We start from the raw sequence: 16507 nt of genomic DNA on the forward strand, positions 1-16507 counted from the left end.
TCCTTTCCTGCATGGACCCTGCACATGACAGTTAGAGCTGCTGATCCTTCTCATGGATCTCCTCACTGCCCTCAGCACAGGTCCAATCTACACTCCCTCTCCTCATGCTCTAAACAAGCAACGATCCTTCAATGATGTCCATTGCACTTTGGTTAGACACATGGCAGCATGATATCATCGCTATAACAGAAACTTGGCTTATGCAGGGGCAAAAATTGCAGATTAACATCCCTGGATATAGTGTTTTGAGGCACGGTAGAGAGGGGGATGAAAAAGGTGGGGGTGCAGCATTATCGGTTAAAGAATCAATGACAGCTGAAAGGAGGGAGGACATCCAAAATGAAGCATCAAATGAGGCCCGATGGTTGGAGTTCAGAAATAAAAAAGGGGCAGGCACACTACTAGGAGTGTACTCAGGCCCCCAAATAGTGGAAGGGGGCAAATATGTAGGCAAATTTCTGAGTGCAAAAACAATAGGACGGCAATATTTGGAGACTTTAGCTACCCTAATATGAATTGGGATGTGAACAGTGTGAAGGGCACAGAGGGCACAAAATTCTTGAACTGCAGTCAAGAGAACTTTCTTAGCCAGCACATAACTAGCCCAATGAGAGCGGGCACAATTCTAGATTTAGTCTTCGGAAAAGAACCTGGGCAAGTGGATGAAGTAGCAGTGGGTGACCATTTTGGAGATACTGACCATAAGACAGTTAGATTTAACACTATTATGGAAAAGGACAAATAGAAAGCAGGAATTAAAGTTCTAAATTGGGGGAGACAAATTTTACAATGCTGAGAGGTTAATTGGCGAAAGTGGACTGGATAGAGTTATTAGAGGGAAAAATGTTGTCAAATCAGTGGGAATTATTCAAAAGCAAGGTTCTATGGGCACAGTGTAGACATGTCCACATAAAAAAAAGGGTGATACTGACAAATCAAAACCCCCTGGTTTCGCAGAAGCAGAAAGGTCAAGATAAACAAAAAAAGAAGGCTCATGGCAGTCACAAAAAGTCTAATATTGTAGCAAGTCTAGAGGAGTATAGAAAGTACAGGGGTGAAGTAAATATGTAAATTAGGAAAGCAAAGCGAGGATTTGCAAAAATATTGGCAGGTAAAATCATATAAAACCCTAAGGTGTTTTGCCAGTACATTAAGAGCAAAATAATAACTAAAGGAAGGGTAGGGCCTATCAGAGATGTACATGGTAACCTGTGCATTGATACTGAGGATGTGGGCAGGGTTCTCAATGCGTATTTTGTCTCAGTCTTCACGAAAGAGAGGGCTGATGCAGACATTCTAGTTCAAGAGGAGGAGTGTGAAATATTAGATAAAATAAGTACAGTGAGAGAGGAAGCAATGGAAAAAATGACATCCTTGAAAGTGGATATATAACCAGGACCACGTGGATTGTATCCCGGGTTGTTAAAAGAAGCCAGGGAGGAAATAACGGATACCCTGAGGATTATTCTCCAATCCTCACTAGAGACAGATGAGGTACCAGATGATTGGAGGGCTGCAAACATTCTACCATTATTTAAAAAGGTTGTGAGGGATTGGCCAGAATATGATAGGCTGGTCAGCCTGACTTCAGTAGTGGGCAAATTATGAGAATCAATTCTGAGAGGCAGGATAAAGTGTCACTTAGAAAGGCATTGATTGATCAGGAATAGCCAGCATGGTTTTGGAGGGGAAGATCATGTCTTACTAACTTAATCGAAATTTTTGAGGAACCAACAAGGAGGATGGATGAGGATAATGCAGCAAATGTTGTCTACATGGATTTTAGTGAGGCATTTGACAAGGTCCTACATGACAGACTGGTCAGGAAAGTGCGATCACCTGGGTCACAGGGAAGGTGGCGAGTTGGATGCAAAATTGGCTCAGCAACAGGAAACAAAATGTCATGGTCGATAGATATTTTTGCAAATGGATAATGGTTTCCAGTGGTGTTTGACAGGGGTCAGTGTTGGAGCCCTTGCTACTTGTTGCATATATTAATGATTTGGATGTAAATGTGGGAGGTATGATTAAGAAATTTGCCGATGACACAAACATTTTCCATGCAGTTGGAAGTGTAGAGGGTAGCTGTTATCTCCAGAATGATATCAATGGTTTTGTTGAGAGGGAAAATTGAATTCAATCCGGATAAGTGTGAGTAATGCATTTGGGGTGGGGTTGAGGAAGTGAGAGACGTTGGTGTGCATGCGCATGTCCTGGAAGGTGGCAGTACAGGTGGGTAGAGTGGTCAAGAAAGCATATGGAATGCTTTTCTTTATTGGACGAGGTAATGAAGTCCAAGGCAGGGACGTTTTGATGGAACTGTATCAGATGCTGGTTACCACAGGGTACAGAAGTAAGGTGATTGGTAAAAGGATTAGAGGGGAAATGAGGAAAATATTTTTCACCCAGAGGGTGATGGGCATCTGGAATTCTTGGCCTGGTTGGTGATTTAGGCTGAAACGCTCAACTTATTTGAAAGGTACCTGCATCTGCACCTGAACTGTTGTAACCTGCACAGCTATGTATCAGGAGCTGGAAATTGGGATTAAAATGAGCGGCTAGATTCTTTTTTCTTTGGCTGGCGCAGGCACAATGGGCTGAATGGCCTCTTACTGTGCCGTAACTCTCCAATCATTCTATGGTTGCAAACCTTTTATGTGAGGCCTACTGCCACCTTTGATAATGGAGATAAAGTAGACGAGCAGGCCACCAAAATCTCCATGTGCGATCTGACAAAGGATTTAGGCAAATGCACAAACATCTCTTTAATATTACACCCAAATCCCTCTTCCAGTGCAGCCTCTGGTTTTCTACTGTTAAGAAGACAGCGTAGAGGTTCAGTGTCTTAGCCTTGAAACTGCATCCGTGCCACTCACATAGCAGATTTAACTCTGATTGAGTACTCGTGGCAACCACCACATCTCACATCAGGGCAACAGCTGCAGGAGAAACAATGACCTAGATGATCCATCTTGGTCTCCTTCCAACGTCACCAATGTCACAGATGCCAGTCTTCAGCTGATGTAACTGACTCCACATGATCACAAGTAAGGGATGAACACACTGGGAACAGCAAAGGCAATGGGCACTAACAACATCCCAGCTGTAGTACTGAAGATTTTAACTCCAAAATTAGTGACACCCATAGCCAAGTTGTTCCAGTCAAGTTACAACACAGGCATCTGACCGACAATGTGGGAAATTTCCCAAGTATATCCTGTCCACAAAATGCAGGACAAATGCAATGCGGAAAATCACAGATCCAACAGTCTACTCTCAATCTTCAGGCAGGTGGTAGAATGTGATGTTGACAATGACATCAAGTGGCACTTACACAGCAGTAAAATGCTTATAATCCTCTGTTTGTGTTCTACCAGAGCCACTTGAAATCGAATCAGTTCGATAAAAATGAAATAAAGATGGGCAGGTGATGTGTTGCAGTTGCAGCAGGTGGGGAGCGGACGCTACCCGTCTGATTCACGGCAACCACATCTGCAGTAAGTGTCTGCAGCTTGAGGAACCCCAGCTCCGAGCTGATCCACTGGAATTGGTGATTTGGACAGTACAATGCATTGGAGAGGAGTAAAGTTACCAACACATTTTGTTCCAGGAGGCAGTGGCACTCTTAGGTATTTCCGATTTGTTTAGTGGTCAGGGAAAGGGAAGAAAGTCAGGTAAGAAAACCCAGCTCTTGCAATTCTCCAACAGATTCAAAGCCCTTGCACCTTATGTGGACGAGAGCATGAATGCAGGGAGGATGAGCAAACTGACAATGGCACAGTGGTGCAGGAAGCTATCCAAATGCAAAAAGGAATGTAATTCTAGTAGGGGACAGGTTATTTAGGGGGATAGAAACTCTTCACTTCAGGCAAGTGCAAGCATTCCAAAGGCTGTGTTGCCTGTCCTGTGCCAGAGTCAAAGTAATCCTCTCAGGGCTGGCGAGGAACTTGGAGTGGGAGGAAAAGCATCCAGTTCTTATCGTCCCCGGATATTCATATTGATAGTACTAAGAAAGAGGTTCTACTGAGAAAGTATGTGCAGTTAGGCACTAAATTCAAAGATAATAATCTCTGCCTGAGGCATCAGCTGATTGGCATGGAGTGAATACGATCAGAGAATTGAATGTGTGGCTCAAAGATTGGTGTTGGAAAAATGTGTTTCAATTCATGGGGCCCTGGCAGCAACGCAGGGGAAAAAGGGAACGATACTATTAGAATGGCCTTCACTTGAATTACGCTGGAACCAGTGTCCTGGCAAATTGTATAACTGGGGCTGTGGAGAGGACTTTAACCTAAAGAGTGGGGGAGGGGGAGGAAGTGTTCATGTGCGGCGAGATTTTGAACATGGAAGAACAAGGACAAGGCAATAGTGCAGGGTAGCATTGCAGGTGATGATAACCAGAGTGCAACAGGAAGCGACAGAGCTTACAAACATAAGAGTATACCAGCCAATAAGGCCAGGGTAGGGAAAAATTGCCCAAAGACCAAAATAACAGCTCCTTATCAGAATGCACACAGAATTCGTATCAAGATGGATGAATTGATAGCACAAATAGAAATAAATTATTATATGATGGCCTTTACTGAGATATGGTTGCAGAGTGTCCACAGCTGGGACCTGAATATTCAAGGGTATGTGACATTTTGGAAGGGCAGGAGGAAAGGAAAAAGAGATCGGGTAGCTCTGTTAATCAGGAACGTGATCAGTATAGTCGTGAGAAATTATATTGTTTCCGAGGATCAAAAGGTTGTAACAATTTGAGTGGAGATAAGAAACACCAAGGGAAAGAAATCATTAATGGGAGTGGTTTACATGCCTCCTGAAAGTAGCTAAGCTGTAGGACAGAGTGTAAATCAAAAAATAATGGGAGCTTGTAAGAAGGATACTGCAATAACTGTAGGCGGTTGTAATCTTCATACCGTTTGGCTGAATCAGATTGGAAAAGGTAGACTGAGGATGAGTTCGTAGATTGTATTTGGGACAGATTCTTTGAACAATATGCTCCTGAACCAACCAGAGAACAGGCTATTTCACACCTGGTAAAATCTACTGAGACAGGATCAATAAATGACCTCATGGTGAAAGATCCTCTAGTTAAGAGAGATCAAAATAAGATAGAATTTCACATTCAGTTTGAGAATGGGCAATTTCTGTCTGAAACTCATGCCTTAAACTTAAATGCAGGCAATTACAAGGGTTTGAAGACAGTGTTGGCTAAAATGGACAGGGAAAATAGATTAAAAGCAAGTTGGTAGAGAAGCAGTGGCAGACATTTAAGGGGATATTTCATAATTCTCAACATACCATTGAGAAAGAAAGGCTCAACGAACAGAGTGCGCCATCTGTGGCTGACTTAGGAAGGTAATGGTGGCATCAAATTGTGATAAAAGATGTACAATGCTGCAATGATTAGTGGTAGGCCAGAAAATTTGGAAAATTTTAGAAACCAGGAATGATTGACTAAAAAAACGAGGGAGAAATTGGAGTATGAGAGGAAACTCGCAAGAAACCTAAAGACAGACAGTAAAAGTTTCTACACATACATAAAAAAGAAGAGTAGCGATAGTGAGTGTGGGCCCCTGAGAGGGTGAGAATGAGGAATCGATAATGGGAAACCAGGAAATGGCAGAGGCATTGAACAAGTATTCTTCATAGTAGAAGGCACAAGAAGCATACCAAGAATAGTAGAGGTACAAAGGCAAAAAGGAGAGAGGAATTTGAAACAATCAAGATCACTAGAGAAAAAGTAGGAGGAACATAATGCGACTAAAGGCTGACAAGAAATTTGGTCCTGATGACTTGCATAGTTGGGTTTGTGAGGCAGTGACTGCAGAGATAATGGATTCGCTGTTTGCAAACTTCCAAAATTCTCTAGTCTCTGGGAAGGTCACAATGGACTGGCAAGCCATGAATGTAACACCACTGTTCAAGAAAGGAGGGTGACAAAAATCAGTGAACTATAGGCTAGTTAATCTAATATCTGTCATTGGGAAAATGCAGAAAACCATTATTTTAAAGGTAGTAGCAGGACATTTAGAAATCATTACATTATCAGGCAGAGTCAACATCATTTTGTGAAAGGGAAATCATGTTTGACAAATATATTAGAGCTCTTTGATGATGTAACAAGCAGGATGGATAATGGGGAACCAGTAGATGTCGTGTATTTTGATTTCCAAATGGCATTAGATAAAGTAACAATAAAAGTTTACTACAGAAGATAAGTGTTAGGGGTGATAGAATGGCATTGATAGAGGATTGGATAATGAGCAGGAACAGAGATTCAGGATAAATGGGTCATTTTCAGTTTGGCAAACTGTAACTGGTGGAGTGCACCCAGGATCAGTGCTTGGGCCTCAACTAATTACAGTTTATAGACAGGACATATTAAAAGGACTGACTATATTGCAGCCACATTTGCTGATGATGCAATAGGTAGGAATGCTAGTTGTGAGGAGGGATTAAAATTGTCTGCAAAGGAATATGAAAAGATGAAGTAAGTGGGAAAAATTGGCAGCTGGAGTATAATGTGGGAAAATATTAGGTAGTCCACTTTGTAAGAATCTAAAAAGAGTATTATTTCAATGGAGATAAGTTGCAGAATGCTAGAGTATAGGGGTATTTTATATGTAACGTTCAAGCGGGTGGCAGACTGCGTCCAGCTCCTGAGGGTGTTCGAGGAGAAGAGAAACCTGCCAGAGATGAAGATCCTGACGGCGGAGCCGCTCTTTTCTCTGCCGTTGCAACGGGAACGTGTGGTGATGGTGCATCTGTACAACCCCTTCGTCCCTGTCGCCGACGTGGTCACCTTCCTCACCAGGTACTTCGATAAGGTGGGGAGTGGCACCGAGATTCGAGACGACTTGGGGATCTGGACAGGCAAACGCCAGTTTAAGGTCACGCTAAAGACCGACGGTAAGGGAGCCATTTTCCACCCTCCTTCCAGATTCACTATCGGGGGAAACCGTGGCTACCTGGTCTACGCTGGGCAACCCAAGCATTGTCGCTCATGCGGCAAGGCTGGTCATGTGGCGGCCAACTGCAGCGCCTCCCTCTGCAAGATCTGCAAACAGGAAGGGCACCAGACAAAAGACTGCAAACAGGCAAAGTGCTGCAACCTGTGTGGCGAGGCAGGTCACCTCTACAGGACCTGCCCCAAACGCTGCCGTACTTACGCACAGGCAGCCAAAGCCAACGAGGGGGAAGCAGAAGAAATGCTTCGTGTCACTCCAACCACCAAGGCCCCCAGGGAGCTCAACGGGACAAAGGAGAACACAGAGAGAGACAAGGTGGAGGAAGAGATTGAGGCAACAGATAGCCAATCAGCAGCACTACCCCCTGAACCTCCCAGTCCTCAGGACAGCAAATCAATGGAGGAGGAGGCAGCAGTGGAAAAGCAGCAGGGGGAGTGGCGGACGGTGAAAAATGCCAAAAGGAAGAAGGAGCGAAGAAGAAGCAAAGCCACTTCCCAGACAAGCGGCAAGAGGCGTCTCCCATCCGACATGGATGACAAAGGCAGCAGCTCTCCGGATGAAGAAGTGCCAGGGCGGCACCGACAGAAGAGGCGGCAAAGCTCCAGGGAGTTGGAGGACGAGACACCCGAGCTCCAGAACATTGGAGACAACAAGGAGACCAGCGCACCCCAACTTTGCCTGCAGCCTGAGGAGGCCAGTGCACCACAGCCCCTGGAATCTGGGAGCAGTGAGGTAATCATCGCACCCCAGCTCCAGGAAGCCGGGAACATCAACACTCCAGAGGGGGTGAGTTTTGGTGAAGCTTCTCCAGCAAAGGTCATCTCAAAACCCGCTCCCTACGCGAACCTCCAGATGCCACCTGAGCAGAACACTGCCAAGGAGAACTACCTCAGCCCATCCAAAGTGAAGGAATTTGAGCTCACTACGGGTATGAAGGAGCAGACTAAAGGTCTGGGACTCTCAGAGACAATGGGTTTGGTAGGAGAATAAATGCTTTAAAATGGGTTTAAAGATTGTATCCATAAATGTGCGTAGCATTAAATCTACTACGCGATGTGTTGTGACCTTGGACTACCTTGCCAAGGTCAAAGCTGACCTGTTGTTTCTGCAGGAGTGTGCGATACCGCACCTCAGCTCCTACAGGCAATGGTCACGATGGTGGTCCCATGGGCCATCGATCTGGTCGGGCGGAAACGACTCTGGTTCCTCCGGCCTGGGTGTTCTGCTGCGGGGAGGCAACTTCACCGTCTCCGAGGTTAAGGAGGTGGTGGGCAGGCGCCTCCTCGTAGCAGACGTAATGTACAAGAACGCTCCACTCCGGTTAATTAACGTGTATGGCCCGTCACAAGGGGCTGAGCGGCTGGAGGTTTTTCAGCAGCTCCCACTGCTGCTGGTGACCTCCAGGCCAGTCATTCTGGGCGGTGACTTCAACTGCATCATCGATGCGGCAGGACGATCCAGCAGGGCCGACAGCAGATTGGACGCTACGTCCAGATCCCTGATGGAAACAGTTAAGGATGCCAAGCTGCACGACGTCTTCAGCAACCCTGCAGATGGAGCGCAGCGTAGATACACCTGGTCGCGGCCAGACGGGTCCATTCGTTCCAGGATAGACTTCCTGTTTGTGTCCCGTGCATTCACAGTCAGATCCACCGACGTCAAGCCGGTGTTCTTCTCTGACCACTGCCACTTGGAGAAGGACCTGAGGGTGGGCAGGGGGGCATGGAAGCTAAATGTGCAACTGCTGACCCCAGAGAACATTGAGGAGCTCAAGAGGGATTACAAAGGTTGGAGAACCGTGAAACCCCTCTTTGAGTCCCTGACACACTGGTGGGAAGCGATCAAGGGAAACATCAAGAGGTTTTTCATCCTCAAAGGCACCCAGAAAACTAGAATGGAACAGAGGGAAATGTCCCGACTCCAGAAAAACATGCAGAATCTGCTCCGGCTGCGTTCGATAGGGGTCGATGTCAAGGAGGAGCTCCAAGAGGTGAAGAGCCAGCAAGCCTCGCACTTTGCCTCGGAGGCCTCCAAGATCATCTTCCGTTCCAGAGTCCGCTCCGTGGAGCAGGATGAGACGTGCTCACGTTTCTTCTTCCAAAGGTACACAGAGAGAGCTCTGTGATCAGCAGCCTGAAGGAAGAAGACGGCTCAGTAAAGTCATCACGGTCTGACATTTTGAGGATCAGCAAATCCTTTTATGCTGGATTGTATGACGTGAAGCCCACGGACAGCACGGCCTCCCAGTCCTTCCTGTCCTCTATCACGGAGGTCTTAGACGACAGTACGCGGGAGAGCCTGGACAAACCGCTAACTCCTGACGCACTGACTAAGGCCCTTGAGTCCTTCGAGAAGAGTAAAACTCCCGGAAGTGACGGCTTGCCGGCGGAGTTGTATTCGGCTCTGTGGGACTTGATCGGCCCAGACCTGCTAGGAGTGTACGAGAGTATGCTCCTGGCTGGTAGCATGTCAGAATCCATGAGGAAAGGCATTATCACCCTCATCTACAAGCACAAGGGGGGAAGGGAGGAAATTAAAAATTGGCGACCCATTTCACTGTTGAATGTGGACTCTAAGATTCTGTCCAAGGTCATCGCCAATCGGGTCAAATCCGCTCTGGAATTGGTGATTCACCCTGACCAGACCTGCACTTTGCCCGGCAGGAAGATCTCTGACAGCCTGGCGCTGCTCAGGGATACGATTGCCTATGTACAGGACAGGGGTGTGGATACCTGCCTCATCAGCTTGGATCAGGAGAAGGCCTTTGACAGAATATCGCACACCTACATGGTGGATGTGCTCTCCAAAATGGGGTTTGGGGAGGGAATTCGAAATTGGATCCAACTGCTCTACACTAACATCAGTAGCGCAGTCTCAATCAATGGGTGGGAAACAGATAGCTTTCCGATTAAATCTGGAGTCAGGCAGGGCTGTCCTCTCTCGCCTGTTCTTTTCGTGTGTTGCATAGAACCCTTTGCCGAGTCCATCAGGAAGGATCCGGGCATAAGAGGAGTGACGATCCCAGGCAGTGGAGGCACTCAGGTAAAAGCCTCCCTGAACATGGACGATGTCGCCGTCTTCTGCTCGGATCCGCTGTCGGTGCGCAGACTGATCCACATCTGCGACCAGTTCGAACTGGCCTCGGGAGCCAAGGTAAATCGTGGGAAGAGCGAGGCCATGTTCTTTGGGAACTGGGCTGACCGATCCTTTGTCCCCTTCACTGTCAGGGCGACGGCCTGAAGGTGCTGGGGATATGGTTCGGAGGGACCAGGGCATGCATTAGAAACTGGAAGGAGCGAGGGTCTATGGTGAAAAGGAAACTGGGCATGCGGGAGCGACGCTCCCTCTCCATTGCGGGTAAGAACCTGGTCATCAGGTGTGAGGCACTCTCGCTGTTGCTGTACGTGGTGCAGGTCTGGCCCATTCCACACTCCTGCGTGGTGGCGATCACTCGAGCCATCTTCCGCTTTATCTGGAGGTCAAAAATGGATCGTGTCCGCAGGGACGCGATGTACAAGCCTCTAGATAAAGGGGGAAAAAACGTGCCCGACATTGCCCTCATACTGATGGCCACCTTTGTGTTTGGCTGCACCAAGCGGTGCGTAGACCCTCAGTACGCAAACACCAAGTGTCACTACATGCTGAGGTTCTACCTGTCCCCGGTGTTGCGAAGGATGGGTCTGGCCACGCTGCCGCGGAATGCTCCAAGTAGTTGGACCGTGCCGTACCACCTGTCCCTCGTGGAAAAATTTTTGCAGAAAAACACCTTTGACCACAAGCCCATCAGGCAGTGGTCAGCACGTAACGTCTTAGAGACCCTGAGGGAAAAGGAGAGGGTGGACCCTGTGGGATGGGTTCCCCGAGCAGACTGTCAAAGTCATTTGGCAGAATGCCTCATTGCCAGAACTTTCCAACAAGCACCAAGACGTGGCTTGGCTGGTGGTGAGAAAGGCCCTCCCCGTCAGATCCTTCCTACACGCCAGGAGTCTCACCCCCTCTGCACATTGCCCTCGAGGTGGCTGTGGTGGGGAAGAGACCGTTGTTCACCTCCTTGTGGATTGTGCCTTTGCAAAGAAGGTCTGGAGAGAGATGCAGTGGTTGCTGTCGAGGTTCATCCCGAGCAGTGCTGTGACACAGGACTTGGTACTCCACAGGCTGTTCCCAGGGACACACACCGAGACAAACATCAACTGCAGCTGGAGGATCATCATAAAGGCGCTCTTTGGTCTGCCCGAAACTTGTTGGTCTTCCAGCACAAAGAGTTGTCCCCGACCGAGTGTTGCGCACTGGCACAATCCAAAGTCCAGGACTACGTGCTGAGGGACGCACTAAAGCTTGGGGCAGCTGCCGCAAAGGTGCAATGGATAAGGGTCGCTGTCTAAGACCTTTCTGCCACAGCGCACCGAGGGGCTGGGAACTGTTTAAACCCCCTCGGGCTGTACAGCTCAAAATGAAAGGCTGCAAATGATTGTAATATTGTTTGTACTGATGCACCTGATGATACATTTTGTAAAAGTTGAACCGGATTTTACCCCTGAAATGGTGTTTTTGAAATGGTTTGGAATGTGATTGAAGATATTTTATGAATAAAGTATATTTTTGCAAAAAAAAAAGTATAAGGGTATCATATATTAATTACAAAGGTGAGCGCAAGAACAAAAGTATTAGGAGCAGGAGTAGGCCATTTGGGGCCCGCGAGCCTGCTCCACCATTCAATAAGATTGTGGTTCATCTGATTGTGGCATCAGCTCCACTTCCTTCTACCTCCCCATGCAGGTACAGAAAGTAATTAGGAAGCAGATGGAATGTTGGCCTTAATTGAAAGGGAGATGGAGTATAATAGTGGGGAACTCTTGATATAGCTGTACAGGTCATTGCTGAGAGTAACAGTATAGTTTGGGTGTCGGTTAGCTCAGCTGGCTGGACGGCTGGTTTGTGATGCAGAGTGATGCACCAGTACAATTCCTGTACTGCCTGAGGTCATCCATGAAGGCCCTGCCTTCTCAACCTCAACCCACACCTGAAGTGTGGTGACCCTCAGGTTAAACTCACCACCAGTCGTCGCTCTCTAATGAGAGCACAGCCGATGATCCTCTGAGACTGTGGTGGCTTTAACTTCACAGTTTTCGTTTCCTTACTAAAGGGAGTTCTTTTATGTCTTAGAAGCAGTTCAGGGAATGTTCGCTAGGCTGATTCCTGGGATGAAGGAGTTGTCTAATGAAGAAAGGTTGAACAGTTTAGGCCTATACTCTTGAAGTTCAGAAAAATTAGAGGTGATCTTATTGAAACATATGTGGTTCTGAGGAGATTGATAGGATAGATAGTGGGAGGATGATTCCTCTTGTAGGGGTATCTAGAAGCAGTGGACATAGTTTATAAATCAGGGATCTGTCTCCCTTTTAAGACAGAGATGAGAAGGAATTTCGTCTCTTTGAGGGATTTTAGCCTTTGGAATTCTGTTCCACAGACTGCAATGGAGACGAGGCTGTTGTATAGACTCAGGGCTGAATTCGGCAGATTTATGATTAACAATGGAGTTAAGGGCTATATGGAACAGGAAAAAAGGGCAGTTAAAGCCACAGTTAGATGAGCCATGATCTTATCGAATGGCGGAACAGGTTTAATGGGCCAAATGGCCTCCTGCTGCTCCTATTTCTTATGATCTTATGATGATCATACTACCACAACCCCTCACTGGAGGGACGTTAAATTTCCTGTTTCCCCCACATCCCTGGAACTTTGGAGCCCATTTAGTTCCTTCACAACTGGAATTATAGTTAGGAAAATTAATAAAAACGTTTTTACCAGTGTTAATGGAATTGATCATTTCCCTCCAAGCTGTGTACTGTAAAGGTCCTTTGAACTTTCCGATAGACAGGGCCGCAGCATCTGCTACTGAGAGTTGCTTATAGTCATCACTAATCCTGTAAATATTAAAGAATTGATGGTGTAAATTCATCCCAATTGAACATTTTAGACATGATTTAAATGGTGAAGCTACACCAACATTCATATCTTTCAGCATTTTTCATTTTAGAACAAATGTGATAGAAAGTGAAATTTCTCTCTATAACTTAGCAAAAGATAACTTGGAAATGCAAGGGCAGAGGATGGAAACACTCATATCCTGCAAAAGGCCCAAAGCATGATAACAAATTAGTTGCCAGTATATCACAGTTCACAGGAGAAGATAAACATTTAGCCTGTTCACTTGCTGTATTCCAAACAAAGCTTGTCGAATGAAAGCAAATGCTGAAAACATCAACCCAACTCTCCGAGACAACTGCGCTCCTCTACTTCTGGCCAATTGAATATCCCTGATTTTAATCACTTCACCATTGGCAGCTGGACCGGCAGCTGCCGAGGCCCTGAGCTCTGAAATTCCTTTCCTTTCTGCCTCTCTATTTCTCTTTCTTCCTTTAAGACATTTTAAAACCTACCTTATCTTTGGTATTAATATCTTGTGGTTGGGTGCCAATATTGCTTTATATGTTAAAACACGTTTCTGCTGTTGAATTTTTTTCAATCATTCATGAGGTGTATGCTTCACTGGCTAGCCCAGCATTTATTGCCCATCCCCAACCGCCCCTTCAGAAGGTCGTCGTGAATTGCCTTCTTGAACCCCTGCAGTCCAAGTGGTCCAGGTAACACCCACAGCACTGTAAGGGAGGGCGTTCCAGGAATTTGACCCAGCGACAGTGAAGGAACGATGATATAGTTCCAAGTCAGGATGGTGAGTGGCTTGGAGGGGAGCTTCCAATTAGTGGTGCTTCTACACATCTTCTGCCCGTGTCCTTCTAGGTGGTAGCAGTCATGGATTTGGAAGCTGTTTTCTAAGGAGGAAAGGTGAGTTCCTGCTGTGCATCTTCTAGATGGTACACACTGCTGCCACTGTGCGTTGGTGGTGGAGAGAGTTAATGATTGTGCATGGGGTTTCAGTCAAGTGGTCTGCATTGTCCTGGATGATGTCAAACGTTTTAAATGTTATCGGAGCCGCTCTCATCCAGGCAAGTGGAAAGTATTCATCATGCTTCTCACATGTGGCTTGTAGGTGATGGGCAGGAAGAGTTAGTCATCGCAGGATTCCTAGCCTCTGACCTACACTTGTAGCCATTGTATTTATATGGCAAGTCCAGTTCAGTTTGTGCTCAATGGTAACCCTCAGGATGTTGATAGTGGGGGATTTAGTAATAGTAATAGCAAGCGATGGAATATCAAGGGGCGATGGCTAGATTCTCTCATGTTGGCGATGGCCATTGCCTGGCACTTGTGTGGGGAAAATGTTACTTGCCAGCTGTCAGCCCAAGACTGGATATTGTTTAGGACTTGCTGCATTTGGACATGGAGTGCTTCAGTATCTGAGGAGTCACAAATGGTGCTGAACATAGTGCAATCATCAGAGAACATCCCCACTTCTGACCTTATAATGGAAGGAAGGTCAATGATGAAGCAGTTGAAGATGATTGGGCATAAGACAATGCCCTGAAGAATTCCTGCAGTGATGTCCTGTAACTGAGATAATTGACCTCCAACAACCACAACCATCTTCTTTTGTGACAGGTATGACTCCAACCAGTGGAGAGTTTTCCTCAGATTACTATTGACTCCAGTTTTGCTAGGGTTTCTTGATGCCACACTCAGTCAAATGATGTAATGTTCAGTCACTCTCACCTCACCTCTGGAGTTCAGCTCTACTGTCCATGCTTGAACCAAGATTATAATGAGGTCAGGAGCTGAGCAAGGCAGAACCCAAACTGAGCGTCAGTGAGAAGGTTATTGCTAAGTATGTGCCGCTTGTTAGCACTTTTGAAAACCCTTCGTCACTTCACTGATGATCGAGAGTAGACTGACGGGGCAGTACTTGGCCAGGTTAGATTTGTCCTTCTTTTTGTTTACATGATATATCTGGGCAATTTTCCACATTGCCAGGTAGATGCCAATGTTGTAGTTGTACTGGAACAGCTTGGCTAGGGGTGCGATAAGTCCTGGAGCACAAGTCTTTAGTGCGATTGCCAGGATATTGTCAAGCCCCATAGCCTTTGCAGTATCCAGTGCCTTCAGCCATTTCTTGATATCACGTGGAGTAAATCAAACTGGATGAAGACAGGCATCTGTGATGCTGCGGACTTCTGGAGAAGGGCGAGATGGGTCATCCACTGGGCACATCTGGCTGAAATACTTCAGCTTTAATCTTTTGCACTGATGTGCTGGGCTCCCCATCATTGAGGGTGGGGGTATTTGTGAACCCTTCTCCTTACATTAGTCAATTTATTGTCCACCGCCATGCAACACTGGATGTGGCAATAGTGCAGAGCTTTGATTTGATCCGTTGGTTGTGGGATCGCTTATCTCTGTCTATTCATTGCTTCTTACGCTGTTTGACATGCACGTAGCCCTGAGTTGTAGCTTCACCAGGTTGACACCTCCTTTTTAGGCATGCATGGTGCTGCTCCTGGCATGCCCTCCTGCACTCTTCATTGAACCAGGGTTAATTCCCTGGCTTGGTGATAATAGTCGAGTGCAGGGTATGCCAAACCATGAGGTCACAGAGTGTGGCTGAGTACAAATCTGCTGCTGCTAATGGTCAACAGTGCCTCATGGACGCCCAGTTTTGAATGAGGGTATCCTCAATGTGAAGGCAGGAGTTCATCTCCATTACAACTGTGCGGTGGTCACTCCTACTGCTACAGTCATGAACAGATGCATGTGCGGTAGGCAGATTGATGAGGATGAGATCAAGTATGTTTTTACCCTCTTGTTGGTTCCCTCACCACCTGCCACATACCCAGTCTAGCAGCTATGTCCTTTGGGACATAACCAGCTCGGCCAGTAGTGGCGCTTTTTAAAAAATTCATTCATGAGATGTGGGCATCGCTGACTAGGCCAGCATTCACTGCCCATCCCTAATTGCCCTTGAAAAGTTGGTGGTGAGCTGCCTTCTTGAACTGCTGCAGCCCATGTGGTGTAGGTACACCCACAGTGCTGTTAGGGAGGGAGTTGCATTAACGAGTCACTCTTGGTGATGGTCATTGAAGTGCCCCATCCAGTGCTGTGGCTCAGTTCATAGCACCCTCGCCTTTGAATCAGAGGGTTGTGGGTTCATGTCCCACTCCCGGAAACCAAGAACTGTGATTGTACTCGAAAAGAGTTGCAATCTGTGACTGTTGATAACTCGAAAGAGTATCCAGTCTATATTCTGCACCCTTGCAACTCTCAGTGCTTCCTCCAAGTGGCGTTCAGCATGAAGGAATACTGATTCATCAGCTGAGGAGTGAGTGATAGGTGGGTGTGGTTGGCAAATGGGTGGGTACGTGGTCATCATCAGTATGTTTCCTTGCCCATATTTTACCCGATGCCATGAAACTCTATCAGGTCCCGAGTCAATGTTAAGTAGTCCCGGGGCAACTCCCTCCAAACCTTATACCACAGTGCCGCCACCTCTGCTGGGTCTGTCTTGTCGGCCTTAAGGATACAGGTCAAGATTCTATACTGGAATCAGAACAAAACCCGTTCCCACTTTAACATGTGACTGC

General features: G+C 46.7%; 1 protein-coding gene across 1 annotated transcript in view; it reads right to left on the reverse strand.

The window, feature by feature from the left end:
- LOC144695716 (zinc-binding protein A33-like) overlaps positions 1-16507 on the reverse strand; it is a 33444-nt gene that overhangs the window by 11678 nt on the left and 5259 nt on the right. Inside the window, exon 5 of the mRNA XM_078566676.1 lies at positions 12780-12898. Coding sequence (XP_078422802.1) covers positions 12780-12898 — 119 coding nt within the window. The remainder of the gene's footprint in view (positions 1-12779; positions 12899-16507) is intronic.

The sequence above is a fragment of the Cetorhinus maximus genome, chromosome 21, assembly GCF_964194155.1.
Source record: "Cetorhinus maximus chromosome 21, sCetMax3.hap1.1, whole genome shotgun sequence".
Classification (NCBI taxonomy): domain Eukaryota; kingdom Metazoa; phylum Chordata; class Chondrichthyes; order Lamniformes; family Cetorhinidae; genus Cetorhinus; species Cetorhinus maximus.